The sequence below is a fragment of the Hemicordylus capensis genome, chromosome 5 (genome assembly GCF_027244095.1).
Source record: "Hemicordylus capensis ecotype Gifberg chromosome 5, rHemCap1.1.pri, whole genome shotgun sequence".
Classification (NCBI taxonomy): Eukaryota; Metazoa; Chordata; class Lepidosauria; order Squamata; family Cordylidae; genus Hemicordylus; species Hemicordylus capensis.
Window position 1 is genome coordinate 1,335,246 of NC_069661.1, and position 21,928 is coordinate 1,357,173.

Sequence of the window (21,928 nt, forward strand, 5' to 3'; positions counted from 1 at the left end):
ACCCTCCCCTTGACCCAATCAGGACATTGAGCTTTTCACGGGGGGGGGGGGAGTCGTGAGCGAGGCCGGGAGGGAGAAGTGGGCGGCAGCCCTGCTGCCCTCCTGGGGCTGGGCGGGCGGGCGAGGGAGTGAGTCAGCAGAGAGGATTTTTCCATCCTGCTGCTGCTGCTGGGATCGAGTTCTGCTCCTGGGATCTGAGAGGGGATCATCCGGTTTGGGGCCAGAGGAGGGCAGTGGCTGCTCCACAGCACCGGAGACCCGGCTGCTGCCCTTTCAAGGCCCCCCCCCGCCCACCACCGGGGCATTAGCAGGAAACGGTCCCGGAGGAAGTGGTGTAGTTGCAGTGCTTTCGCCCTTGCGGAAGAAACCGTTCGGTGGGAGGTGAGGGTTTGGGGGCAGCCCCCAGCGCAGGGCTGTGCTTCATCTGGGCCTGCGCAGCATTCCTGACGCTTGCTGGGGGGGGGGGGCGGCAGGGGCTGGTCCAGCTGCAGGAGGCATCGTGCTCTGGGGGTTGGAGGGTCTTGCCTGGGCTGGCTGGGGAGGGTCTGCGGAGCAGCACCTGGCTGGGGATCGAAGCGGAGCCTCCTGGGACTCAAGCACCCCCCTCGGCCCCCCTGCCTGGTCTCCTCTCGGAGTGGGGGGGGGCTGTGGGATATCTCTTCCCACAACTGGCAGGAGGCCTGTGCAGAGTCTTTGGGGCAGAGCACCAGAGCTGGCCCCTCGGGCCGTCCAGCTCCCTCCTGTCCAGGCTGCCCTCCAGGGCACAGGATGGGCATTCCAAGCTGGGCGGGGGCTTCGCCCCTGAGCACCCCCCTCCTGCCTAGGCGCCAGCGGAGCCCTGCTTCTCGGCGACCCTCTGGGCCACCCTCTGAGCCAGTCCCCGCCCCACGGCCACTGCCAATTGCACCTTGCCTTGGGCCCCACCCTGGAAAGCCTAAGTGCTGGTGTGTGTGGGGGGGGCTGGCTGGTGCCTTTGTATCGACCTGCTTCCCAGGAGTGCGGCCTGGATGACCAGGAGTGCGGCCTGGATGAGTCCTTGGTGGAGGGCTCTGCGTGGCTGCCGGGGGGGGGGGACACCCTCCATCCTGGCTACGGGAAGGGGCTCCCTTGGCCCCCAGCCTGCATCTGCTCCTGCGCTACCTGCACCTGTCACTCGGGGTCCCTTTATTCCAGGAGGGGGCCCTCCGGACCTTTGGGTGCATTGGCCAGGGCGGGGTGTGTGTGTGGGGGGGCGGGGGGCTTAGGGTTGCCCTCTGTGCCGAGGCGCTCACACACCAATGGCCAGGTGGGGGGGGCGGAGCAGGGTGTCTTGCTCCAGGCAGACTCTTAGCACTGGGGCACCGGAAGAGCAGCCTAGTGGAGGCCCCCCAGAAGAGGGGGCTGGTGTGGGAGCAGCTCATCTTAATGAGCTGGGGTGGGTGGGGGGCGGGAAGGAGGCACAGAGTAGCTCCATGGGCTCCTCTCTCTCTCTCTCCCCCCCCCCCGTCCGGCCCCAGTGTTGATGAGGGCTGCGCTGCCTGCAGGCTGGCTGGTCCTCAGGTAGAGCTGCACAGTGAACCTCACAGCTCTACCTGAGGAATGGCCAGCCTGCAGGCAGCGCAGCCCTCCTTAATGCTGGGGCTGGGCGGGCGGAAGATGGAGGGGCGAACAGAGCTCCAGAAGCAGAGGCACTCGTGGGTGGGTGTGCATGCTGGAGTCCCAGCCCTGAGGACCCCCCTCCCCGGATGCTGTGTGAAACCCAACCACCTGTTTGCTTGGGCAGCGGCTGCTCCCCAGTGGGGCCCCCGCCCTCTCCTCATGGAAGGGTTTGGCCGGACTGGGTTGCTGCTAGTTCCCGACCGGGCTGCCCAGTTTCTGGCATGTCCCATGCACGTGTCGGCGCCCCCCCCCCGAACCTTGACTTTTTGGTCACCTCCCCCGCTTTGGGAGTCGCCGATTGCCAAGGTCTCCGAATGCATGGGAGGGGGCCACTCTGGTCAGGGACGGCTGGTGTGGCCCCTGCTGCTGCTGCTCTCTGTGCTCCTGGGTGCCTTGGGCCCCCCTTCCTGGGCTGGCGCGGTCCTTTGGCATCTCCCCGCCAGATGTACCCCCCCGTGCATTTGCTGCAGCAAGAACAGGAGGTGCAGGCCAGGGTGTGTGCAGAGGGACCCCAGAAGAGGATGCGAGGGGCCCGGGGCCCCTTGGAGAGGGGGACCAGCTGGGCCTGGCGGGTGTGTGCCGAGTCCTCCTTCCAGCCCTGGCCAGCTCCCCTTTGTGAGGGCTGCCCACGCCCCGCCCCCCCCGTGTGAGCTGGATGGGCCAGCCGCTCCATGCTAGGGAAGCCTCCCCACTCTGCTTCAGCCTTCCCTCCCTCTTGGCTTCGCAAGCCTGTGGCCACTGGAAGGTGTGGCTTGTGGGGGGGCGGTGGGGGGTGGTCTGGCCCCAAGGAAGCCCGGCCTCTGGGCAGCCCCACTCACTCGCCCCCTCACCCCTTCCTCTGCCGCAGGGTTCTTTCTTCTAGGACGGAATCAGTGCAGCCTGCAGAGACCCTCGAGTGGCGTTCAGGGTGTGAGGAGGAGGTGGTGGCGGATGTGCAGAGACGTATTAGAGTGGGGGGGCTGGGGGGGGGTTTCTGTGCAGGAACCTGTAAAAAGCCTCCATGCCGCTGAGGTGGGGCGGATGGGGAGGAGGGGCTGCTGTCAATAGGGATCTGTGCCCATCCGCTTCAGGGGGGTGTCAGTAGGAGGTGGGGGTGGTTGTTTTAGGCGTGGGGAGGGTGCGCTTACCTCCCCCGCTGCGTCTTCCACGCCAGCGCTGTTGCAAAACCGCTGACGCAGGGCGGCCGAGTACCTTCTGGCCACCCCGGTCAGCATCATGCTGGAAGTGGCCAGCGCGCACCCTGCCCGCACCTTAAAGCAACCACCCCCCGCCTCCGAACCAGCTCAAACGCCGGCATTTCAGACTGGTCCAGCGCTCCAGAAAAGGAGCTCCGAGCTGGTTCCACGTGCTTCCCTAGCTGTTGGTGGCACAAGAGTTCCTCTCGCATCCTCCAGGGTGGGCATCGGGGTGGCCTTCAGTGGGCGCAGGCTGGCCAAGGCCAATGGCACCAGTGGGCCAGTGGCCCACCCCTCCACCCTCCTAGGTGACGGCCCCCCTTGCCGTGTTCCTGCTCCTTCCTTGGGGCTGGAGTGGGGGACGTGGTGGGCTCCAGGAGGCTCCAGGTGCCGCTGGGTGGTCACGTGACTCTGAAGCACTGTCCTCTCTGGCACGTGCGCTCCAGGGTGTGTGCTGCTAGCTTGCCAGCAGGGAGTGGCTCTTGTTGTCGCTGTGAACTAACTGTGGAAACGTAGTGGACGCTGGATGATAAAAACCTCCCCGTGCCGGCCAGGGGGCAGCCCGCCAGGCCAAACGTGCATCCTGTCCTTGAATGGAGCCCTTCCATCATCGGCACAAACGAGGGGGCCTGCCCGCCCGGCACGTGTTTCCTGAAGCTTGGCTTTGTTGTGGAGGCTGTGGGTTGTGCGGAGAAGAAGTGCTTTGGAGAAGACGTCCTCCTGCATGGTGCCAGGTTCTGCAGCTTGGATGCTGGGCAGTATTTGGGGGAGGCGGTGGGAGTGTGCCAAGTGGAAGGACGTGGAAGCCCCATGTTCAGACGGTGTGCAAAGCAGGGATGCTGGGCTGTGCACAGGACCCCCAAGAGTGCGCTCGGAGGCCCCGTGCTGCCCCGCTTGGGAACCCTGCCCCCTCCACTCGCCCTGCATGCAGGACTGGTCTGAAGAGCTGCACACGGGAGAGATCCTCCGTGCAGTTTCCCCTTGCTCGGGTACGTTCAGAACAGGGTTGACCAATCCCAGGTGACAATTCGGCTGCCTTTGGGGGGGAAAGATGAGCACTAGCGTGGGGAGGGTGCTGTCTCCCCTCTCCTGGGGAGAAGCTCTCCATAGCGGAAGTGGAGCTTGGTCTTGACGGCTGCCCCCCTGCCTCCCTCTCTGTCTGCAGGTGGTACAAGCTGCACTCCAAGCCGGGCAGGAAGGAGAAGGAGCGTGGCGAGATCCAGGTCAGCCTCCAGTTCAGCCGCCAGAGCCTGACGGCCAGCATGTTTGACCTGTCCATCAAGGAGAAGCCGCGGTCCCCCTTTGGCAAGCTGAAGGACAAGGTGAAGGGGAGGCGCAAGTACGACCTGGAGTCCGCCTCCGCCATCGTGCCCAGCAGCAGCGGGGCCCTCGACGAGGACTTTGACCTGGGGGGCAAGAAGGCCAAGCCCAAAGGGGGCGGCGGCGGCGGCTTCTTCTTCAAGAGCAAGCTGCGGAAGTCCTCCTTGACCCAGTCCAACACCTCCCTGGGCTCCGACAGCACCGTCTCCTCGGCCAGCAGCATGGCGGGCATCGGCCCCTCCGAGCTGGGGGCACGCTCGCCCAGTCGGCACAGCAGCCTCTCCACCGAGCGCACCGGTACGAGCAGCCTGCGGGCTGGCTGGGGAAGGGCGGGCGAGCTGGGGTGGCCGCCTCGGCAGGAAGGACTCTGCTCTGGGGCACTCATCTTCAGGCAGGGCTCCTCGAACTTGGGTTCCCGCATGCTGTTGGACTCCAACTCCCAGGAGCCCCAGGCACAAGGGCCTCTGGCCTGGGGCTTCTGGGAGCTGAAGTCCAGCCACCTCTGGGGGCCCAAGGGGGAGACGCCCCGCCTTAAGGGAAAGGGGAAAGGGGAGTGGAGGAAGGCCAGCGCCCCCTGCGGCTAACTAGGCAGAGAGGCAGGCGCCGTTCCCCACAGTCGGAGCAGGCCGTCTTCCAACAGGATGGGTTGCGCACTGAGCGTGTCCCGGCACTGGGGTTTTGCTGCCTTCCAGGCAGGAGGCGAGCCACGCCTGCCGTTCAAAAACTAGCTCCTGTCTTTGGAGCATGCTCAATGCACCGCCCGTACTATTGGAGGAGGACCTCCTCGCTGGTGAAAGAGAGCCTTTCACGTTAAGTCCAGCCTTCCTTTCCCAGTGGTGGTTCTGTTGCCTTTAGCAAGGGGGGAGTGGGTGGCCCTGTCCGACCCAGCATGGCATCCCTCTAGTGGCGGCGGCTGCTGGTGTTTCTTCTTGCACTGTGAGCCCTTTGGGGACAGAGAGCCCTATTATTATTTTTATTATTATTAGTTCGCTGTAAGCCGCTTTGGGAACTTTTGCTGAGAAGCAGTATATAAATAGCAGCAATGCGCTGTGGTGGGAGTGGCTGACTTGAGTCTCTCCAGCCGTAGGATTACAGCTGCCGGCCTCTCCAGCTGCTTGCTTGCTTGCCTGCCTGCCTGCCACTGGGGAAGGTGGGAGTCCAGCCACAGCTGGGGAGCCTTGGCTGGGCTGCCCCTGCCCTCCAGCCGCCTGGGGAACGCGCCGCTCGGAGCAGCTCCTGCAGAGGCCCAGACCGTCTTCTGCAGCGCGTGGCTGATTTCCTGCCGGATGCCCTCAAAGAGACTGGAGTTCTGGGAGTGGGAAGTCCTCCAGCATCCGAGGACCCCGGTCTGAGGGCTCCTGCTGAAAGGGGATGACGCTTGTCTTTGGTTCTGCAAAAGAGAAGAACCTGGAAATGTGGGAGGTGGAAACTCGCTCCCAAGGCTGAGAGTCTGCAGACCTGTCCTCTTCATCACCTTAAAGGTGGTTAGAGGGATATGCTGCAGGTGCTGCCGGGGTTGCTTCTCGTACCTGAAGCATCCAGCACAGACTGTGCTTTAGGACTAGAGAGTCTGCCGGTCTGTGTCTTGTGGCCAGCTCAGCTTCTGCAGGAGGTGGCCTTTGGGCAGGGGTGTTTTCCCACCCCAAGGCCCATTGCTGACGTGATGTGGGCAGTGGGTGTTCCTGCCTACTTCCAGAATGGGTTGGGGGAAGGAAGAGCAAAGCTAGATCCTCCATGGGAAGGGGGGCAGGGGCCTTGCAGGCTCAGTCTCCTCCTTAGGGAGTTCCTTCCAACTGGGGAGTTCTTTGTGTGGCTCTTTCCTCCACTAGAACAAAAGAGGAAGAGCAGATGGAGGGTGGGGTGTCCGTGCATGTGGTTACCACGGTTCTCTTTCTGGAAGGTACCTCCCCAGTTGCTGCAGCATGACCCAAGATGTGGCCCCTGAATTCTCTGTGCACACCAGAGAACAGGGGTGGTGGAGACGGTGTGTATGTGTCTGTGCTCTGGGATGTGCGGAAGTCTCCTTGGGGAGAGCTTCACAGATGCTTGGAAGGAGCAAGAATTCTTCTCGCTGCTGCATTTTGAGTGTCTGCAAAGACTGGCAGGAAGCGAGAGGCTGATCTCCCCCCCCCCCAGCTCACCCCAAGTTCCCTGCACATGCCATGTCCCAAATAACGCCTGCCTGCCTGCCTGCCAAATCGTTCAACCTGCTGCCACTGTAGGGCCCTGCCAGCTTTCCCCCTTTCTTGTAGGGATGTGCACGGAACCGGCAAGGGCCAGTTTGGCGGGGTGGGGGTGGATACTGTTAAGGGCGGGGGAGGATGTACTCCCCCTCCCGCCGTGTTTCCCCCGCCGGTGTGAGATTTCCAAGAAGCCCGTCGAGGTGGCAGTGTGCCTCCCTGCTGCCCTGTTTACCGGATATACCTGGAAGCACTAGACACGTCTGCACGTGCCCGACACTCACAGGCATGTCTAGTACTTCCAGGTATATCCCAAGGCACACTGTCGCCCCGACGGGCATTTTGGCAATCAGGTGCTGGTGGGGGAAACGTGGCCGGGGGTGGGGTTAAGTGCATCCTCCCCCAGCCTTAAAGGTGGACACCCCCTTGCAGTCGAACCTTCGAACCGCTGTCGAACCTTCGAGCCAACCCATAAAAGGGTCTCCGAACAGGTTCGTGCACATCCCTACTCTCTTATACCGAGTGAGCTGTGATCTTGGTCAGGCCAAACTCTCCAGCAGCATTCAACAACCACCACCATTTATATGCTGCTTCTCAAGAAAAATTGTGGTTTACACAGAGAAATAATAAATACGATGGCTCCCTGTCCCCAAAACGCTCACAATCTAAAAAGAAACATAAGACAGACATCAGCAACAGCCACTGGAGGGATGCTGTGCTGGGGGTGGAGAGGGCCAGTTCCTCTCCCCCTGCTCAAGAAAGAGAACCGCCACATTAACAAGGTGCCTCTTTGCCCAGTTATCAGGGGTAGCTCTGAGAATTCGGAGGGACATAAAGCATGTGATAGGTGGAGTGGTGTGTGTGTGTGTGTGTGTGTGTGTGTGTGTTTGGGTGCGGGTGCTGTCTGGCTTCTCTCTGTGAGTGTCTAGTTAATAGCAACGACTCTGGTTGGATTTCAACCCCCTTCACCTCCAGCCACAGTGACCAGTTGTCAGGGATGATGGGAGTTGTATTACTACTATTGATAGCCCGCTTTTCCACATGAGCTCTCAGAGCGGATGTTGTAGTCAACATCTGCAGGAGCGCCAAAGCTGTGCAGCCCTGAGTTGCCGGTGCGCCCCCCCCCCCCCGGGTCCTGCAAAGGGGTTTCAGTGGCATTGCGCAGGTTGCTCCATCAATCCACCTGGGGGGTCTCAAGAACCGAGTGCAGACGTCTTGCGGCCTTGCTGGGTGAGGTTGAGCAGCCCTGGGAGGGGCTGCGTTTTCTGGCCTGACCGCCGTCCTCTGAGGGGAGGGGGCAGTGCAGTCCAAAAGGGCGGGGAGGAGGTTGAGGAATGGCAGCTTGTGGCCTTACGCGTGCTTTCCTTCCCTCCCTCTCTTTCCAGTGAGAGACTTCCTGCCTTCACCAAAGCTATCCCATAAGAGGGCGTTCAGCGACGAGGTCTCCCAGATCAACACGATGCCAGAATCCAAATCGGTCCAGAGCCCAAAGCTGCAGAACGAGCCCATCTCCCGGTCCTCACTCTGCATCAACGGAAGCCATATCTACTGCGAGGAGCCCTCTCCAAAGCCATCTCTTCTCTCCTCCTCCTCGGCGGCTGCTGCTGCTGCTCCTCCTCCTCTCCCACCTTCACCGAGCATCCCCAGCAAGCCAGAGGAGGGCTTCAGCGCTGGGCCTCACGGTTCAGAGCCAGAATTGCCACCATGGTCCAGCCACAGCTTCCAGAAAGGCCCCCCCAAAGACCCCCCCAGGTTCATCCCCTCCCCGCCGATCTTGGCTGCTCAGGAAGAAGACAAGCTCTCAGTCAAGACGATAGCCCTCAACAAGCACCGGGGCCGAGTCAAGCTGGAGGAGGGGCTGCACGCCGAGAGCAAGCCCATCCAGATTGCAGCCCCCATGGTCTTCTCCGCGGATGTGGTGAGGGTGAGGCCCCACGAAGCCCTGAAGGAGGAGAAGAGGGCCGGCTTCTTCCGACATGGGAGCAGTAAAGAGGAGAGCGAGAAGAGTGCTGTGCCGGAAAGTGTCGGGCCCTTGCAGCGCGTCGTGGCAGCTGGAGGGGAAGAGAGAGGCAGGAGCAGCAGCTGGTTTGGCCTGAAGGACTCAAGGGAGCCGTCCCCAAAGCCCAGGTGAGTGGCGGAGAGCGGGAGGCAGCTGAGCTGGAAAGGGGGTGGCTCCGATGGATGCCAGATTCCTGGGCAGAGCATCTCTCTGGTGCTTCTCCCCGTTGCTGCAGGGGATGGCACGGGTGCAGTTGGCAACATCCTGGGTCCCATGGCTGCCCTGGAGGCCTTGAGGAGACCTGTCTGCTGCTCCTGCTGAACCCTTCTTTTTGGGTCGGGCTCTTGCCCACATGACCTGCAGACAACTTTAGACGGGCCTGCAGGGGGTGGGAAGAATGGACGAGTGAGCGGGGGCCTCCAGGGCTGGGGAGAAGCTTTGCTGAAGCAGCCTCGGGGGAAGAAGGCCGGGGGGGCCGGGGCAGTGCTGTCCTGTGGGGCCGGGGGAGCTGTCCCAAGGCGTTTCCCAGAGGGCACGCTCCCACAGGGGCACAACGGATCCCTGACGGGTGCTTCCGCACTCCCTGCACTGTCAGCAAGATGCCGTTCACGTTCCCGATGCCGCCTTTTGGATTCCGGTGTTGGGTTGTAGCCCTATAACGTCGCATATGCATTGCAGAAAAATAGCTGTGTTTCCCCGTTGTAGCTTACAGTGGATTTCAACGGTGCTTTGAATTCTGCACACAAAACGTTGCCGTTTACACCACTTCTTGCATTGTAAGGCTTGCTCTCTGGGAACCCCCCAGCCAGGAGGAGCAGCAAGGCAGGAGCAGAGGGCTGCCGCTGCCAGCCGGTGAGCGAAGCCGGACAGGGCTGAAGAAGGCCTGGCTGTGCTCCCTGTAGCCCCACAGAGACCAGTGGCAGGGGGAGTGCTTGAATGTTCCCTGTCGGACGGAAACCCGTCCTGCTCCTAAACACGCCAGTTTGGTAGGAGGAGGGAACGTCTGCGCAGAAGGGGAGCGTTCGGATGCAGAATTAACCTCCCGAATCGTGGCCTGAAATGGTCCCGTCCAGCCAGGGGCCTCCGAGGAAGTGTCGTTCCTCTTCGGTTGTCAGAGCCCCGGCTGCAAATGTGACTCAGGTGCTGCCCACTGCTGGCGTCTGCAGCAGGGGTGCCAGGCGCGAATGGGCGGCGCTGTGGTACCCGCAATCCAAGGGGTGATCTGGAGCGTCCGGAGGCAGGTGTGGATGAGAGGCTGCATCCAGGCTAGGCAAGGTGTCGGCTGGGGCTTCCTGCAGGGGAGTGTTGGGCACCAGGCTGTGTGTGTGTGTGTGTCTGTGTGTGCCAACAGGCACATGTAGAGTCTGAGACACGAAGATGCAGGCGTGTGATGTAGAGTCCTTGCAAAGGGCTGGATTAAGCAGGGGGCGGGCGGGCGGGAGTTGGCTCCCGCTTGAGACTGCAATTGCGGAAGCATCCCAAAGAGAGAGCGTGGGAAGGGGAGGGGCCAAGGGCTCACTGGCGGGGGTGGGCGCTTCGAGGGTTGGGCGCTCCCTTCCTTCCCTTTCCTGTGTTTAGCCGGGTTTTCACTGGGGCTGGAATCCAGTTCCAAGGCTGGGCTGGGCTTTTGTATGTGCCTCTCACTTCAAAGCTGCTGCACGGAGGAGGTGCTGGTCTCTTTCCTCCCTGGTCAGCTCGTCCTTCATCTGGACCCGACTCTTCCCATCTCTCTACACTCCCCCAACCTGGCAGCAGCACTAGGAGGTGACCTTAGATCCAGGAAACGGCCGGAGAGGAGGAAGGGCTGTGGTGCCCGTTTCCCCACTCGGGGTTGTGGCTGTCTTGAACAGAGCCAGACTGAGGGAACTCCTAAGCCTGGAACTGCCCCTGTCGCTCTGACTGGTGGCCTCCATCCCTGGTGGGGGCCAGGCAGGATTTAGGCCTGGGGAGGGGACATCCCCCCATGACCTGTCTCCAGGGACAGGCTGCCCTAGGTTTGCACCAGCCCTGCGTGCAGCAGAGGCTCGTCCGCTCGAACCAGGAGGGCCTGCCAGGGGTGCCTGCTTCCTCTCCCCTGCGTGAGAAGCGTGCTGCCTGCATGCTCGCCGTTTGGCTAGAGCTGCTTGGTTACACAGATGAATTAACCAAGAGCAGCGCTGCCTGCTGGTTGGCCATTCATCAGGTAGAGCTGCACAATGGGCAGCCTGCAGGCAGCGTGGCCACGCTCAGGTGGGGTGGGAGAGAGAGGAGCCACCCAAGCTGCCCGGAAGCAGAGGCAGCTGCACTTCCCCCTCTGACGCTCCTCTGGCTCCTTAGGACCAGCCACTACTGCACCCCACGCAGGCTGCCCCCAGGTCTGAGCCAACGGCACTGCTTTCACGCCCCATAGCAAGACGTGATCCGGGAAGGTGGGGGCGGGGGTGCTGCTGCCCCCTCCCACCGCCCACTGCAGTGTGCGCAAGGTCAGTGAATGTGCTGCAGGCAGGACAAATGCTGCCCGCTCTCTCACTTCTGTTCAGGTCGCCATGCGGCGGGAGGGGGGCGGCAGGCAGACCGGCTCAGCAGGCCATTCCTCCCTCAGCCGTCTTCGGAGAGCTGGCCAAGTTCTGCCTTCGCTCTGCAGAAGCTCCCTCTGCACCACCCCTGGAAGAACTTGGCCTCGGCTCTCTGTGGGTGGGCCTTGGGATGCCGCTGCGGGCCTGGGTGGGTGGTGCGCTTGCTGCCTGGGGCTGGAGCCATGCCGCTGGGCCTCTGAGGCCTTGGGAAGGCACGGGGCCGTGTGGCGGGGGCCCTTCCTGTTGGCAGGCAGGGGCGGGGGGCCTCTTCATAGCCAGGCATTCCCTCTTTCCGTGGAAGGGCGAAAAGGCTCGGTTGAAGCTGCAGCTGGGCAAGGCTGGACTTTGAAAGTTGGCAAGGGATGAGCAGCTCGAGGAGGAGGAGGAGCTGTTGCTGCTGCTGCTGGAGGGGATGGAAAGGGGGCTGGCTGGCTGGTTTTGGGGCCGGGTGGGGAATGTGGGTCTGGCTGAGACTTCTTCCCAGCCTTTCTTTGGGTAGCTGGACAATTCTGCCCAAGCCACTCGTCTGCGCTTGACTTTTGGCCAGAATTGGGTGTAGTCTGTGTCATTCTTCGACGTGGTCTCTGTCTTCTACACCAATGGGCTTTGCGCCTGCGCAGAGACCTTGTCGGAACCTAACAAGCTCAGTTCTCCTGCTTTGGGTGGGAACTCCGTCCCCAGCCGCTATATGCAGCTGCGCCACTCCTCATCCCCTCAGCCTTTCTTTGTCCTCACTTCAGTCAACATCGTGGAGTCTGCAGCTCGGCAACGAGTAGGATCTTGCTGTCCCTTTGTTGTTTCCTCCCTGCTTCTTTACAAAATTCCGTTTCTGTTCCTTCGCCTCCCTGCATGGGTTTGATGTGTGTAATTATCTGTTGTCCCTTAAGGAATCTGGTTTAAAGCTATCATCCTTAAGGTGCATTTGGCTGCCATTGTGGAACATTCCCCCGCTGACCGGGCTTCGTGGTTTAAAGATCTGGTGGTAAAATGTTTTCTGAAAGGTTTGACTCGTATGTTCCCAGACGATCCTGTCATGTCACCAGCCTGGGACCTGTCAGTGGTATTGGCTGGTCTGCTACAACCGCCATTTGAGCCTTTGGCTTCAATTGATCCTCGTCCTCTGACCTAGAAGGTTGCCTTTTTGGTGGCCGTTACCTCCGCCAGGAGGGTCAGTGAGTTGAGGGCCCTGAGGGTTGACCAACCTTACCTTCAGATCCATAAAGACAAGGTAGTACTCAGGCCAGATGTCCAGTTCTTGCCCAAAGTGGTGTCCATGTTTCACCGTTCATCTCCGCTCACTTGGCCCTCATCGGATGCGGAAAGAAGGTTACACTGTTTGGACGTTCGAAGGGCGTTATCCTTCTACGTTCAGAGGTCTGCTGACTGGAAGAAATCTCCTTCTTCGACATGGTCTCTGTGCTTTACACGAATGGGCTTTGTCCCTGCGCAGAGACCACATCAGAGCTTCCAAGCTAGAGTTCTTAACTTTTGGTGGTAACCCCGCCCCCTCGGTATATAGGCGATTGCGCGGGCTTCCCTCTCCAGTCTTTCTTCGTCCGCGATAGAAGACACATCGTTGAACACTCCTTACTAGACTATGCTGTTAAGTATTTACCCTTACCGGTTTTACCCTATATTTTGTTCAGTATTTCCCTTCTTTAGCATCTTTATTTCATCCTCGGTACCCTCCTTTCCCCTCAAAGTTCTTTCTCAAGTTCGCCGTTACGTCTTCAGGCCCGGCGTATTACCGTTTCTCCGTTTTTCCTTCGGCCTATGGCCAAGACTACAAACTTTAAGCAATGTGGTCGCTGCAAATCTAAGATCCCCTTGACTGACGGCCACAAACTTTGCCTTTTTTGCTTGGGCGAGGCCCATAAAATTGGCTCTTGCTCGTACTGTGCGGCCTTTACTAAACAGGCACGCAAGAATCTGGCATCTCGATTTCGTTCTTGGCTTTGGGAACAAGCCTTCGTGTTCAGGATTGGACAAACCACCTACGATGCAGGCCCCTTCAAGCGCTTCTCCTTTGGCCCGGGGCTTACAGCCCGTTTCCTCCCCACCGGGAATCTCAGTTAACACTCCAGAGGCCAATGTACCGGTCAATCCCATGGCTCGGGCTTCGACCTTGGTACCGAAGAGTTCTGTGGCGGTGTTGATCTCGACAGCGGCACTCATTGAACCATGCTCGGTCCAATCTGCGAAGAAGAAAAAGAGAGAGAAGGCCCGTCAGAGACCGACCTACGATACCGAACACTGATCCCGTACGCTCCAGACGGAGACCATCCTGGATGCTGAGGTGGTCTATGCATCTAGTCCCCATGATCCCGTATACGAATCCGAGCGGGATTCTGAACCTGAAGAACTTCCCCCAGAGCAGCCCCGTCGATGGTCCAATTGGGAACTTGAGGCTGCTCTCGACGAGCGCTATGCCCGTCAAGTTGAGGAAGAGGCGGACTACTTTTATGCCCACCAAGAGGTTCGCCAGCACCGCCGAGCCTCGGCTGCTACAGAACCACCCCTTCGGCGTTCTACCTCACCCCGGCTGTCGACCTCAATACCAGCTTCGATACCGAACCCACACTTGGAGACAACACCTCTTCCTCCTCTGCCTCCACCCTGAACCACGTCTCTGCTACCGCTGCGGGATCCACTGAGAAGTTCTCCCGTGCAGGTGGCCATGGCTACAATCACCCCAGATTCTAGGCCACCTCCCACTCGGTTTCGAATCCGACCTCTTCTTCCTCCAATCTTGAGTGACTCCTCGGATTCGTCTTCGGATGAAGAGGGACCAGAATCCTCGATTTCAGACAGGATATCGTTGGGCTCCTTGCCCCCTACACTTATTATGAAACCTAGGCCTAGCTCTCCATCGGACGATTTCCGAATATATACTGATTTTGTCTCCCGTATGGCGACCTCCCTGGGTGTTCAGCTCTCACAAGGAGATAAATCTGAGCCGGATCCCCTTTTTCAATTGATTGAATAAGATGCCCGTCCATCGGTATCGCTCCATTTGAATCCATCTATCCTCAAGGTCACCAAGGCCTCTTGGTCAAAACCCTCCTCCCTGCCCAAACATAGAAGAAACTCGATTCCTTCTATAAGGTACACACTTCTGCTGATCAGGATGACTCCTTTCTGAAGCAACACCCTTCCACTGACTCCATCATAGTAGAGTCCTAACTTTCTAAGTTCTGTGGATATACCTCATCCATACCACCTGACAAAGAAGGAAAGAAACTGGACATGTTTGGCAGGCGTTTGTATTTGATTTCCTCTTTATTGACCAGAATTACAAATTATCAGGCCTACTACGTCAGATTCCAGTCCTTTCTGTGAGACCACGTTGCCCCCTTTTTAGATCATTTGCCTGAAGAACAGCAGGGCCCTGATAAAGTCTTCCTGTGTGAAGTCACGCAGGTTTCAAAACAGGAACTCCACGCAATCCATCACCTAACAGAAGCCGCTGCTAAGGTGATGGCAACCTCCATTGCTCTTTGTCGACATGCCTGGCTCAGATCTTCCGGCCTTACGCCCGACGCTAGGTCCAGGGTGGAAGATCTTCCCTTTGTGACGGCTTATCCCTGTTTGGAGAAAAGACAGATGATACACTTCAGAAAGTGCAGAAATTTTGTAACACGGCCCACTCTATGGGATTTCAGCAGTCCTCATCCAGGCCTTACAAGCCTCAGAAATGGCAGCAACAGCCATACTCCTCCAAACACCATTACTACCAACCACAGGACAGATCCTTTCGTTCTGCCAGGTACCAGCCATACAGAAAGCGCTCCAACTTCTCCGGTGCCAAGCAGCAGTTATGCTCTAAGGGGTCTCAGCCCCAGATTAAGAAACAATGACTTAAAATCCCTTCCCTGGTGGGGCACCAGACTCTCCCCCTTCATCTCCACCTGGGAGAACATCACCTCCAACTCCTGGGCCCTTACCATCGTGAGGGGCGGCTATGCTATAGAGTTTGCATCTGCCCCACCATACAATCCCCCACTCTCCACACCGGCCACCCCTGCTCTCCTCGTGGAAGTCGACTCTCTATTTACAAAATTGGCAATAGAACTGTTTCACAACCCGCAATCCCCAGATTTCCACTCCTGATACTTCACAGTACCCAAACCAGATGGCTCCCTTCACCCCATCCTGGATCTCCGGGAGCTGAATTCCTGTGTCACATACTGGAGGTTTCGAATGATCACCATTCTACACATTATCTCACTTTCTACACAGGAATCAGTGGTTCGTTTCAATAAACCTCAAAGATGCCTACTATCATATCACCATCAGACCTCAATACCGTCGTTTCCTTCGCTTCCATATAGCGGACACAACTTATCAATTCCGTGCCCTGCCTTTCGGGTTGGCATCCGCGCCATGGGTGTTCACCAAATGTCTGGCTCCAGTGGTGGCGGCCCTGCAACAACAGAACATTCAAATTTTTCCATAACTCAACGACTGGCTCGTGGCAGCCGACAACCCGCAGTCCCTACTCAGGGACCTCCACATGGTCATCGACCTCCTTTCCAACCTGGGTCTTCAGGTGAATCACGAAAAGTTTAAACTCAGCCCTTCCACAATGATAGAATTTCTGAGGATCCTCTTCGACTCCATCCAGTCAAAAATTTTCTTGCCTCAGTGCAGGATTCAAGCTATCCTGGACTTATCATCCCACCTCCTCTACCACCCACGTCAACCAGCACAAACAATCCAGCACCTATTAGGCCACATGGCTTCCACCACCTACGTCCTCCCTCACGCCTGTCTACGTGCCAGGACTCTTCAACACTGGTTCTTTTCGGTGTTCTCTCCACACGAGGATTCCCTCACCAACACCCTACGGATCCCACCTCAGGTCCTACATTCCCTGTTGTGGTGGAAGGACTCTGCCAACCTCAGCATCGGCTCCCCCTTCCAGCCCCCGCGCCACGCCCTTCTACTCACCACGGATGCGTCCATGGAAGGTTGGGGTGCCCACACCAACAATCACAACATCCACGGCATCTGGTCCCTGACCGAAGCTGCCCACCATATCAATTACCTCGAGCTGCTAGCCTTCTTCAAGGCTCTAAAGGCCTTCCTTCCCCTGATACGGGGCTCCCATGTCCTGGTCCAAATGGACAATACTACCGCCAAGGCTTACCTAAACAGGCAAGGTGGCACCTCCTCCAGCTCCCTCCTGTTCCTGGCCATGGAGATGTGGTTCTGGTGCATCCGCCATGGCGTCACCCCCCCCCTGGCGGTCCATATTCAGGGCCAGGACAACTTCACGGCGGACAGGCTAAGCAGGACTCAAACAACATCACACGAATTGGCAACGACATCCCCCCACGCTCCGCTCCCTCTTCTGCCGCTGGTTCCTCCCAGACATAGACCTCTTCGCATCAGAGATGAATGCACAATGTCGCCTGTATTGCTCCAGATCCGAGATCGGACCCAACTCTCTGGGGGATGCATTTGCCATGAATTGGATGGGACTTCTACTCTACGCCTTTCCTCCAATTCCTCTACTTCCTCAAGTCTTTCAGAAAATCCCCCAGGACCGCCCGTATTGCATACTCATTGCTCCTTGGTGGCCCAGGAGGCCCTGGTTCCCCTGCCTCCTTCGCCTCTCCAACCATCGGTACCACCGCTTGCCGCACACACCTTGTCTCCTCTCCCTGCAAGGGGGTCGCCTCCTCCATCCAGATTTACAGCGCCTCCATCTCACAGCTTGGCACATAGTCCCAGCATGCCCGTAGATCTACAAAGAATAGTCAATGCCTCGCGCAAACCTGCTACCGTCGCCTCCTATTCTCATAAGTGGACACATTTTCAGAACTTTCTAAAAGACAGGGAAGTTCCAGTACACTCCGTCTCTGTAGAACATGTTTGTTCATATTTACTGTCCCTCAAGGAGGCCAGACTTAAGATGCCTTCCTTGTGCGTTCATCTTGTAGCCATAGTGGCCAACTCCCCGCCGTCTATGCCATCATGGTTCCAACACCCCATGGTCAAGCGTTTCCTTAAAGGACTCACTCACCTCTATCCAGACCCGCTGGTCATGGCCCCTGCTTGGGACCTGACCTCGGTGCTCTCCTCCCTCATGTACCCTCCCTTCGAAGTCACTCGCCTTCTACATAGACCGAACCTCCGCTCTTCGCACCTCCAACTCTCTCTTCGTGCTTCATTCCGGACCCAACAGAGGCAAGCAAGCTTCTTCGCAGACTATATCCAGATGGGTGGTTCGCACCATCTCTCTAGCATACCAGATTTCCAAGAAGCCTCTCCCACCCTCCATCAAAGCACACTCAACAAGAGCGGTCGTGGCTTCCACTGCCTTTGATAGGTCCATTCCTTTGGATGTCATCTGCCAGGCGGCTACGTGGGCGTCAAGACACTCATTTGTGCGGCACTACACCCTGGATGTCCCAAGCCAGAAAAGACACGGCGTTTGGCATGGCAGTGTTACTATCCGTCTTCGCCTGATCCCTCCTCTAGGTGAGCATGGCATGGGTGCAGCTTGCTATGTGCCCATTCGTGTAAAGCACAGAGACCACGTCGAAGAACGACAGGTTGCTTACCTGTAACTTGGGTTCTTCTAGTGGTCATCTGTGCTCTTAAACACCCACCCATCCTCCTCTCTTCTAATGTCTTTTCTGCTAGTCTTTCAGATTGGTGGACTCAGAAGACTGGAGAGGGAAGCCTGCGCAGCTGCCTATATACCAAGGGGGTGTGGCTACCGCCAAAAGTTAAGAACTCTAGCTTGGAAGCTCCGATGTGGTCTCTGCACAGGCACAAAGCCCATTCGTGTAAGAGCACAGATGACCACTAGAAGAACCCAAGTTACAGGTAAGCAACCTGTCCTTCCTTGTTTGTTCTATATGATGAGTCTTGTAAAGGTCTACAAGTTTTGGCCCAGTCCATGTCTAGGTGGATAGTTTCCACAATTGAACTTTGTTATCAATTGGCTCATAAGCAGTTGCCTGCTATGGTTAAGGCACACTCTCTTAGGTCCATGGCGGCCTCTGTGGCCTTTGATCGTGCGCTCCCTTTGGACGCTATATGTCAGGCAGCTACTTGGGCTTTGCCCCCTTCTTTTATCTGTCATTATGCAATTGATACCAGGGCATGGAATGATGCTGTGTTTGGCAGGAGTGTCCTGCAATCCATTTTCAGTTGATGGACTTGTTTCTGAAATAAAAATTTCTGGTCGATTATATTTGCTTCTGTTCTTCCCTCCTCCTTGGGTGCTAGCTTGTTATGAGCCCATTTGTGTAGAAGACAGAGACCACGTCGAAGAACAACAGGTTAATACTCACCTCTAACTTTGGTTCTTCTAGTGGTCATCTGTACTTCTACACGCCCTCCCATCCTCCCCGCGGGGTTCACTGAAGCTGAACTCTGTGACTGAGGGGATGAGGAGTGGCGCAGCCGCATAGAACGGCTGGGGGCGGGGTTCCCGCCCAAAACAGGATAATTGGGTTTGTTAGGTTCCGATGAGGTTTCTGTGCAGGCGCATAGTCCATTTGTGTAGTAGTACAGACAAGCGCGGAGCCTGACTGCTGGTGGCGCATGTGCAGCTGCGGCCCCACTGACCCCGCGTCTGATGTCAGGTGCGGGGGGCGTGGTCTGGCTCCCGAATGGAGCTTTGAGGCTCCGTTTGGGAGTTGGAGTGCAAATCCTGAAGGGGCTGTGCAGCCCACGCTTGGGAGCTAACCCAGCACTCATGCATCTGATGTCAGATGTGGGTGTGTGTGTCGGGGCCACGAGGCATGGCCCCTGATTGGGTGCGGCCCGGGTTCTTTGAACCCGTTGGCCCAATGGTGGCTCCGCCCCTGAGTACAGATGACCACTAGAAGAACCAAAGTTAGAGATGAGTAACCTGTTGTTGTCCTCCTCTTCTGGTTTTATGCTGAGCGGGGTAGTAAGAAGGCATACAGCCGCCCTGCCCCAGCATTTTTTAAAGCAGTGCTGGAGGGGGAAACACGGCAGGGGAGGTAAGAGCACCCTCCTCAAGCCTTAAAGCTGGCTCTGCATTTGAACTGGTTTGAACACAGGGGTTCCGAACCTGTTTGGCGCTTGTTGACTGGAACGCCAGACAGTTTTGTGCACATCCCTAGTACTGTCTTCTCTGTCTGGCAGCAGCTTTCCAGGGCTTCAGAGACTTGGGTCTGTCTTAGCCCTCCCTGGAGATGCTTCCAGGGATTGAAGCTGGGACCTTCTGCATGCAAAGCAGATATTTTGCTGCTGTTTGGTTGGCCACTTGCCTTGCACACTGTAGATACGTGCACTCACTGCCTTAATTTCGGCAAGCAGGTGCGCAGAAACAGAGTGTCCATAATACACTCCGAGCTCTGGGGAGAAGCCTTACAGGCCTCACAAACACCTTCTATCCCCACCAGTTTGCAGTACCCAGAGCAAGGAAGTCCTGGGCAGACTACAGCCACAGCACTGTGTTCGCCCGTTCATCTGACTCTTTCGGGCTCTGCAGAACCCCCAATCCTGAGTTTGTCACCTTGTCCAGGCTTGGAGCTTATGGCTCCACCTCCTTGGCCATTGGTCCTGGTGGGGCAACCTCTCAGCACTCAGTCAGCAACCACGCTCTGGAGGAACAGCCCTCTATGCCTCCTAACCTTTTTACCGCTGCCACCAAGTGGACTTGGGGTATGGCTGGGACCACCACAACAGCCCTTCACCTTTATCAAAAATTCCAAAAAACAAACAAAAAAACCACCCCCTCAGTCTTGTGGAAAGGCGTTATATAGGCGTGGGGTGGAGACAAATCAACAAGCTTCTTTTTATAACAAAGTGTACTTTTAGAAAAAAATGGTTCAATTAAAACATCACTTTGGCAGCAAAAATTGCAAATTCAAAACAGTTATTAACAGAGCAGGTCAGGGAAAAATAAAAACTGAGAACATGCAGTCACTACCTGGCTCTCTACTGGTTCCTGCTCAGAATCCCCTGTGCTTTCTTTTCAGCTTCTGGCTTGCTGGGTAGTCTCTTGTTCTAATAACAGCACAGGTCTGGGGCCCAATGCATCCTGTCTCTTCCTTTTCTTCTAGTGATTTCAGCTCAGCTTCTCTTCTTGCTGGCTGCTCACTCTCTGTGCTCCTGGACTCACTCTTGCAGACTTCCAGACTCTCTTCCTCTTTCTGCAACCTCCAGCTCTGACTGCCTCCAGCAGACTCTCTTGACTTTGACTTCCAGGACTCTGTCGTTCTCTCTCAAACTCTCAATATATGTACATTTTTGCCCCAACAGTTTCTCAGCCCAGCCAATCAGAATAAACACAAATTCCCTTCATTTTTTGAAATCTCTTTCCCCTCCAAAAATCAGCTGTCAAACTACAGAAAAACAAGTGTGAACTTTTGACCCTGTACCTTCTCCATGCAAAGGGACTTGCAAGCACAGAAATCCTAGTTACAATAATGCATCGGTTTTAGGAATATAATACAATACAATTCATTTACTAGGGCTTATTTGCAAGAAGAGGTTTGGGGATATTAATACTCTATATAATACAGGGGCTTATTTACCAAGAGATCTAGGCTTTGTTCCTCCACACATACCATTAAAGAGAAAAAAAGACTGCGGGGCTCCTTGGGTTCCGATCCTGTGAAGGAACGAGGCCTGAACCTCTTATTTTTATATAGAAGATTTTATGTTGTGAATTGCCTTGCTATTCACTTTATTAAGAAAACTCTGCAGGGCTCAAAGGTTTGCAGCTCCTGTTAAGCAGTTTCATTTTTGAGGGTGATGAAATGTACTGGTCTGATTTTGGAGGGAAGGAAGGTTTGGTTTTATTGGTTATGTTTTGGAAAATGGAGGGAACTTGAGTTATTTGATTGGATGGTTTGGAAAACTGGGAGGGAAGCTTGAGTACATAAGTAGGCTGCTTTCAGCAGAGTAGAGCATAAGTTTGGTGCTGGGAAAAGAGTCCAAGATTGTGCAGTTTGTAATGACCTGCCTTGGCCGACTGCCCAGCAGCTGTGAAAACCACTCTTTTCAGAAGGGAAGGGAGAGCCCACAGACAGGAATGGAGACGGAGAGTAGTCACAAAAGTTGCCAGAAGTCAACACTGGGAATTCCACAGGATCAGGCGTAAACACAAACCGTGGTCAGTCTCAATAAACAGGTCCAGATTGCAAGGTCAAGGTTGCTCTTGGTAGGGCTGGTCACCACAGACGTTATTTCCAGCACAGACCCAGCTTTCAGGTGGCTCTCGATAAGCAGTGTGCTGAGAATCCCGCCCATCAATGCAGCTGAACCTTGTCAGGGAAACGTGGCCGGGTCAGAGCTGGAACACCTGTTCCTTCTGGCTAGCCTCTCTGACCTACGGCGTTCCTCCCTCTGAGCCTGTACTCTGGCCAAACATCACTGTTGGGGATCTGGGGCAGGGACCTCGACCTCAGCAGCCTCAGGCTTCATCAGGAGGAGAGAGGGAAGGAGGCAGAGGGGCTCGCAAGCCTGTCAGCTCTGGCTCTGCTGAGTCGACTGGAGTTTCAGCCTGCTCTCCCTGCTCTGGGTCTTCATCTGAGGAATCCTCCTCCATGACCCCCATGGGAATCATCAGACAGTTCAAGTTGGAAGAAGATGTTCAGAACTGAAGAGTCCCAAGTGAAGGAAGTGCTGGCACAGTCTGAGAGAGAATCAGTGTAGAGGCTGGGAAGAGCTGAGAAACCACTGGCAAAGAGTGGAAGCTCTCTGGAGAGCTAAATCACTCACCAGTAAGAAGAAACAGTCTAGGGCTATAACCAAGGAACAGCCTAGGTTTGCTGCTGAAGTGACTGCAGAGGAGACTGAGTTAGGGCCCAGTGTCAGGTCAGTCTGGATGCGTTTTGATCACATTTTATTTCAACCTTATTCTCATTTGGTTGCTGTTTTGATGCTAAACTTTTCAAAGAAACTATTGTTTTAAACTGAGCTATTTTCAAAGTATGAGTTCTTGTTTGTATCTGTAGCTTCTGTCTGTTTTATCTACCCCACACCTAAAGCCTTTACCACCCTACTAAAAGTTTTTTTTTGTTTAATACAACAGAGGTTTGGAAGGCTGTTGTAGACTCAACCAGA

At 56.7% G+C, this 21,928-nt stretch overlaps 1 protein-coding gene across 1 annotated transcript in view; it reads left to right on the forward strand.

Annotated features, from left to right (window-relative positions):
• Nucleotides 1-21,928, forward strand: part of RAB11FIP5 (RAB11 family interacting protein 5) — a 78,459-nt gene that overhangs the window by 21,961 nt on the left and 34,570 nt on the right. The window contains exons 2-3 of the mRNA XM_053254484.1: nt 3,979-4,430; nt 7,699-8,440. Coding sequence (XP_053110459.1) covers nt 3,979-4,430; nt 7,699-8,440 — 1,194 coding nt within the window. The remainder of the gene's footprint in view (nt 1-3,978; nt 4,431-7,698; nt 8,441-21,928) is intronic.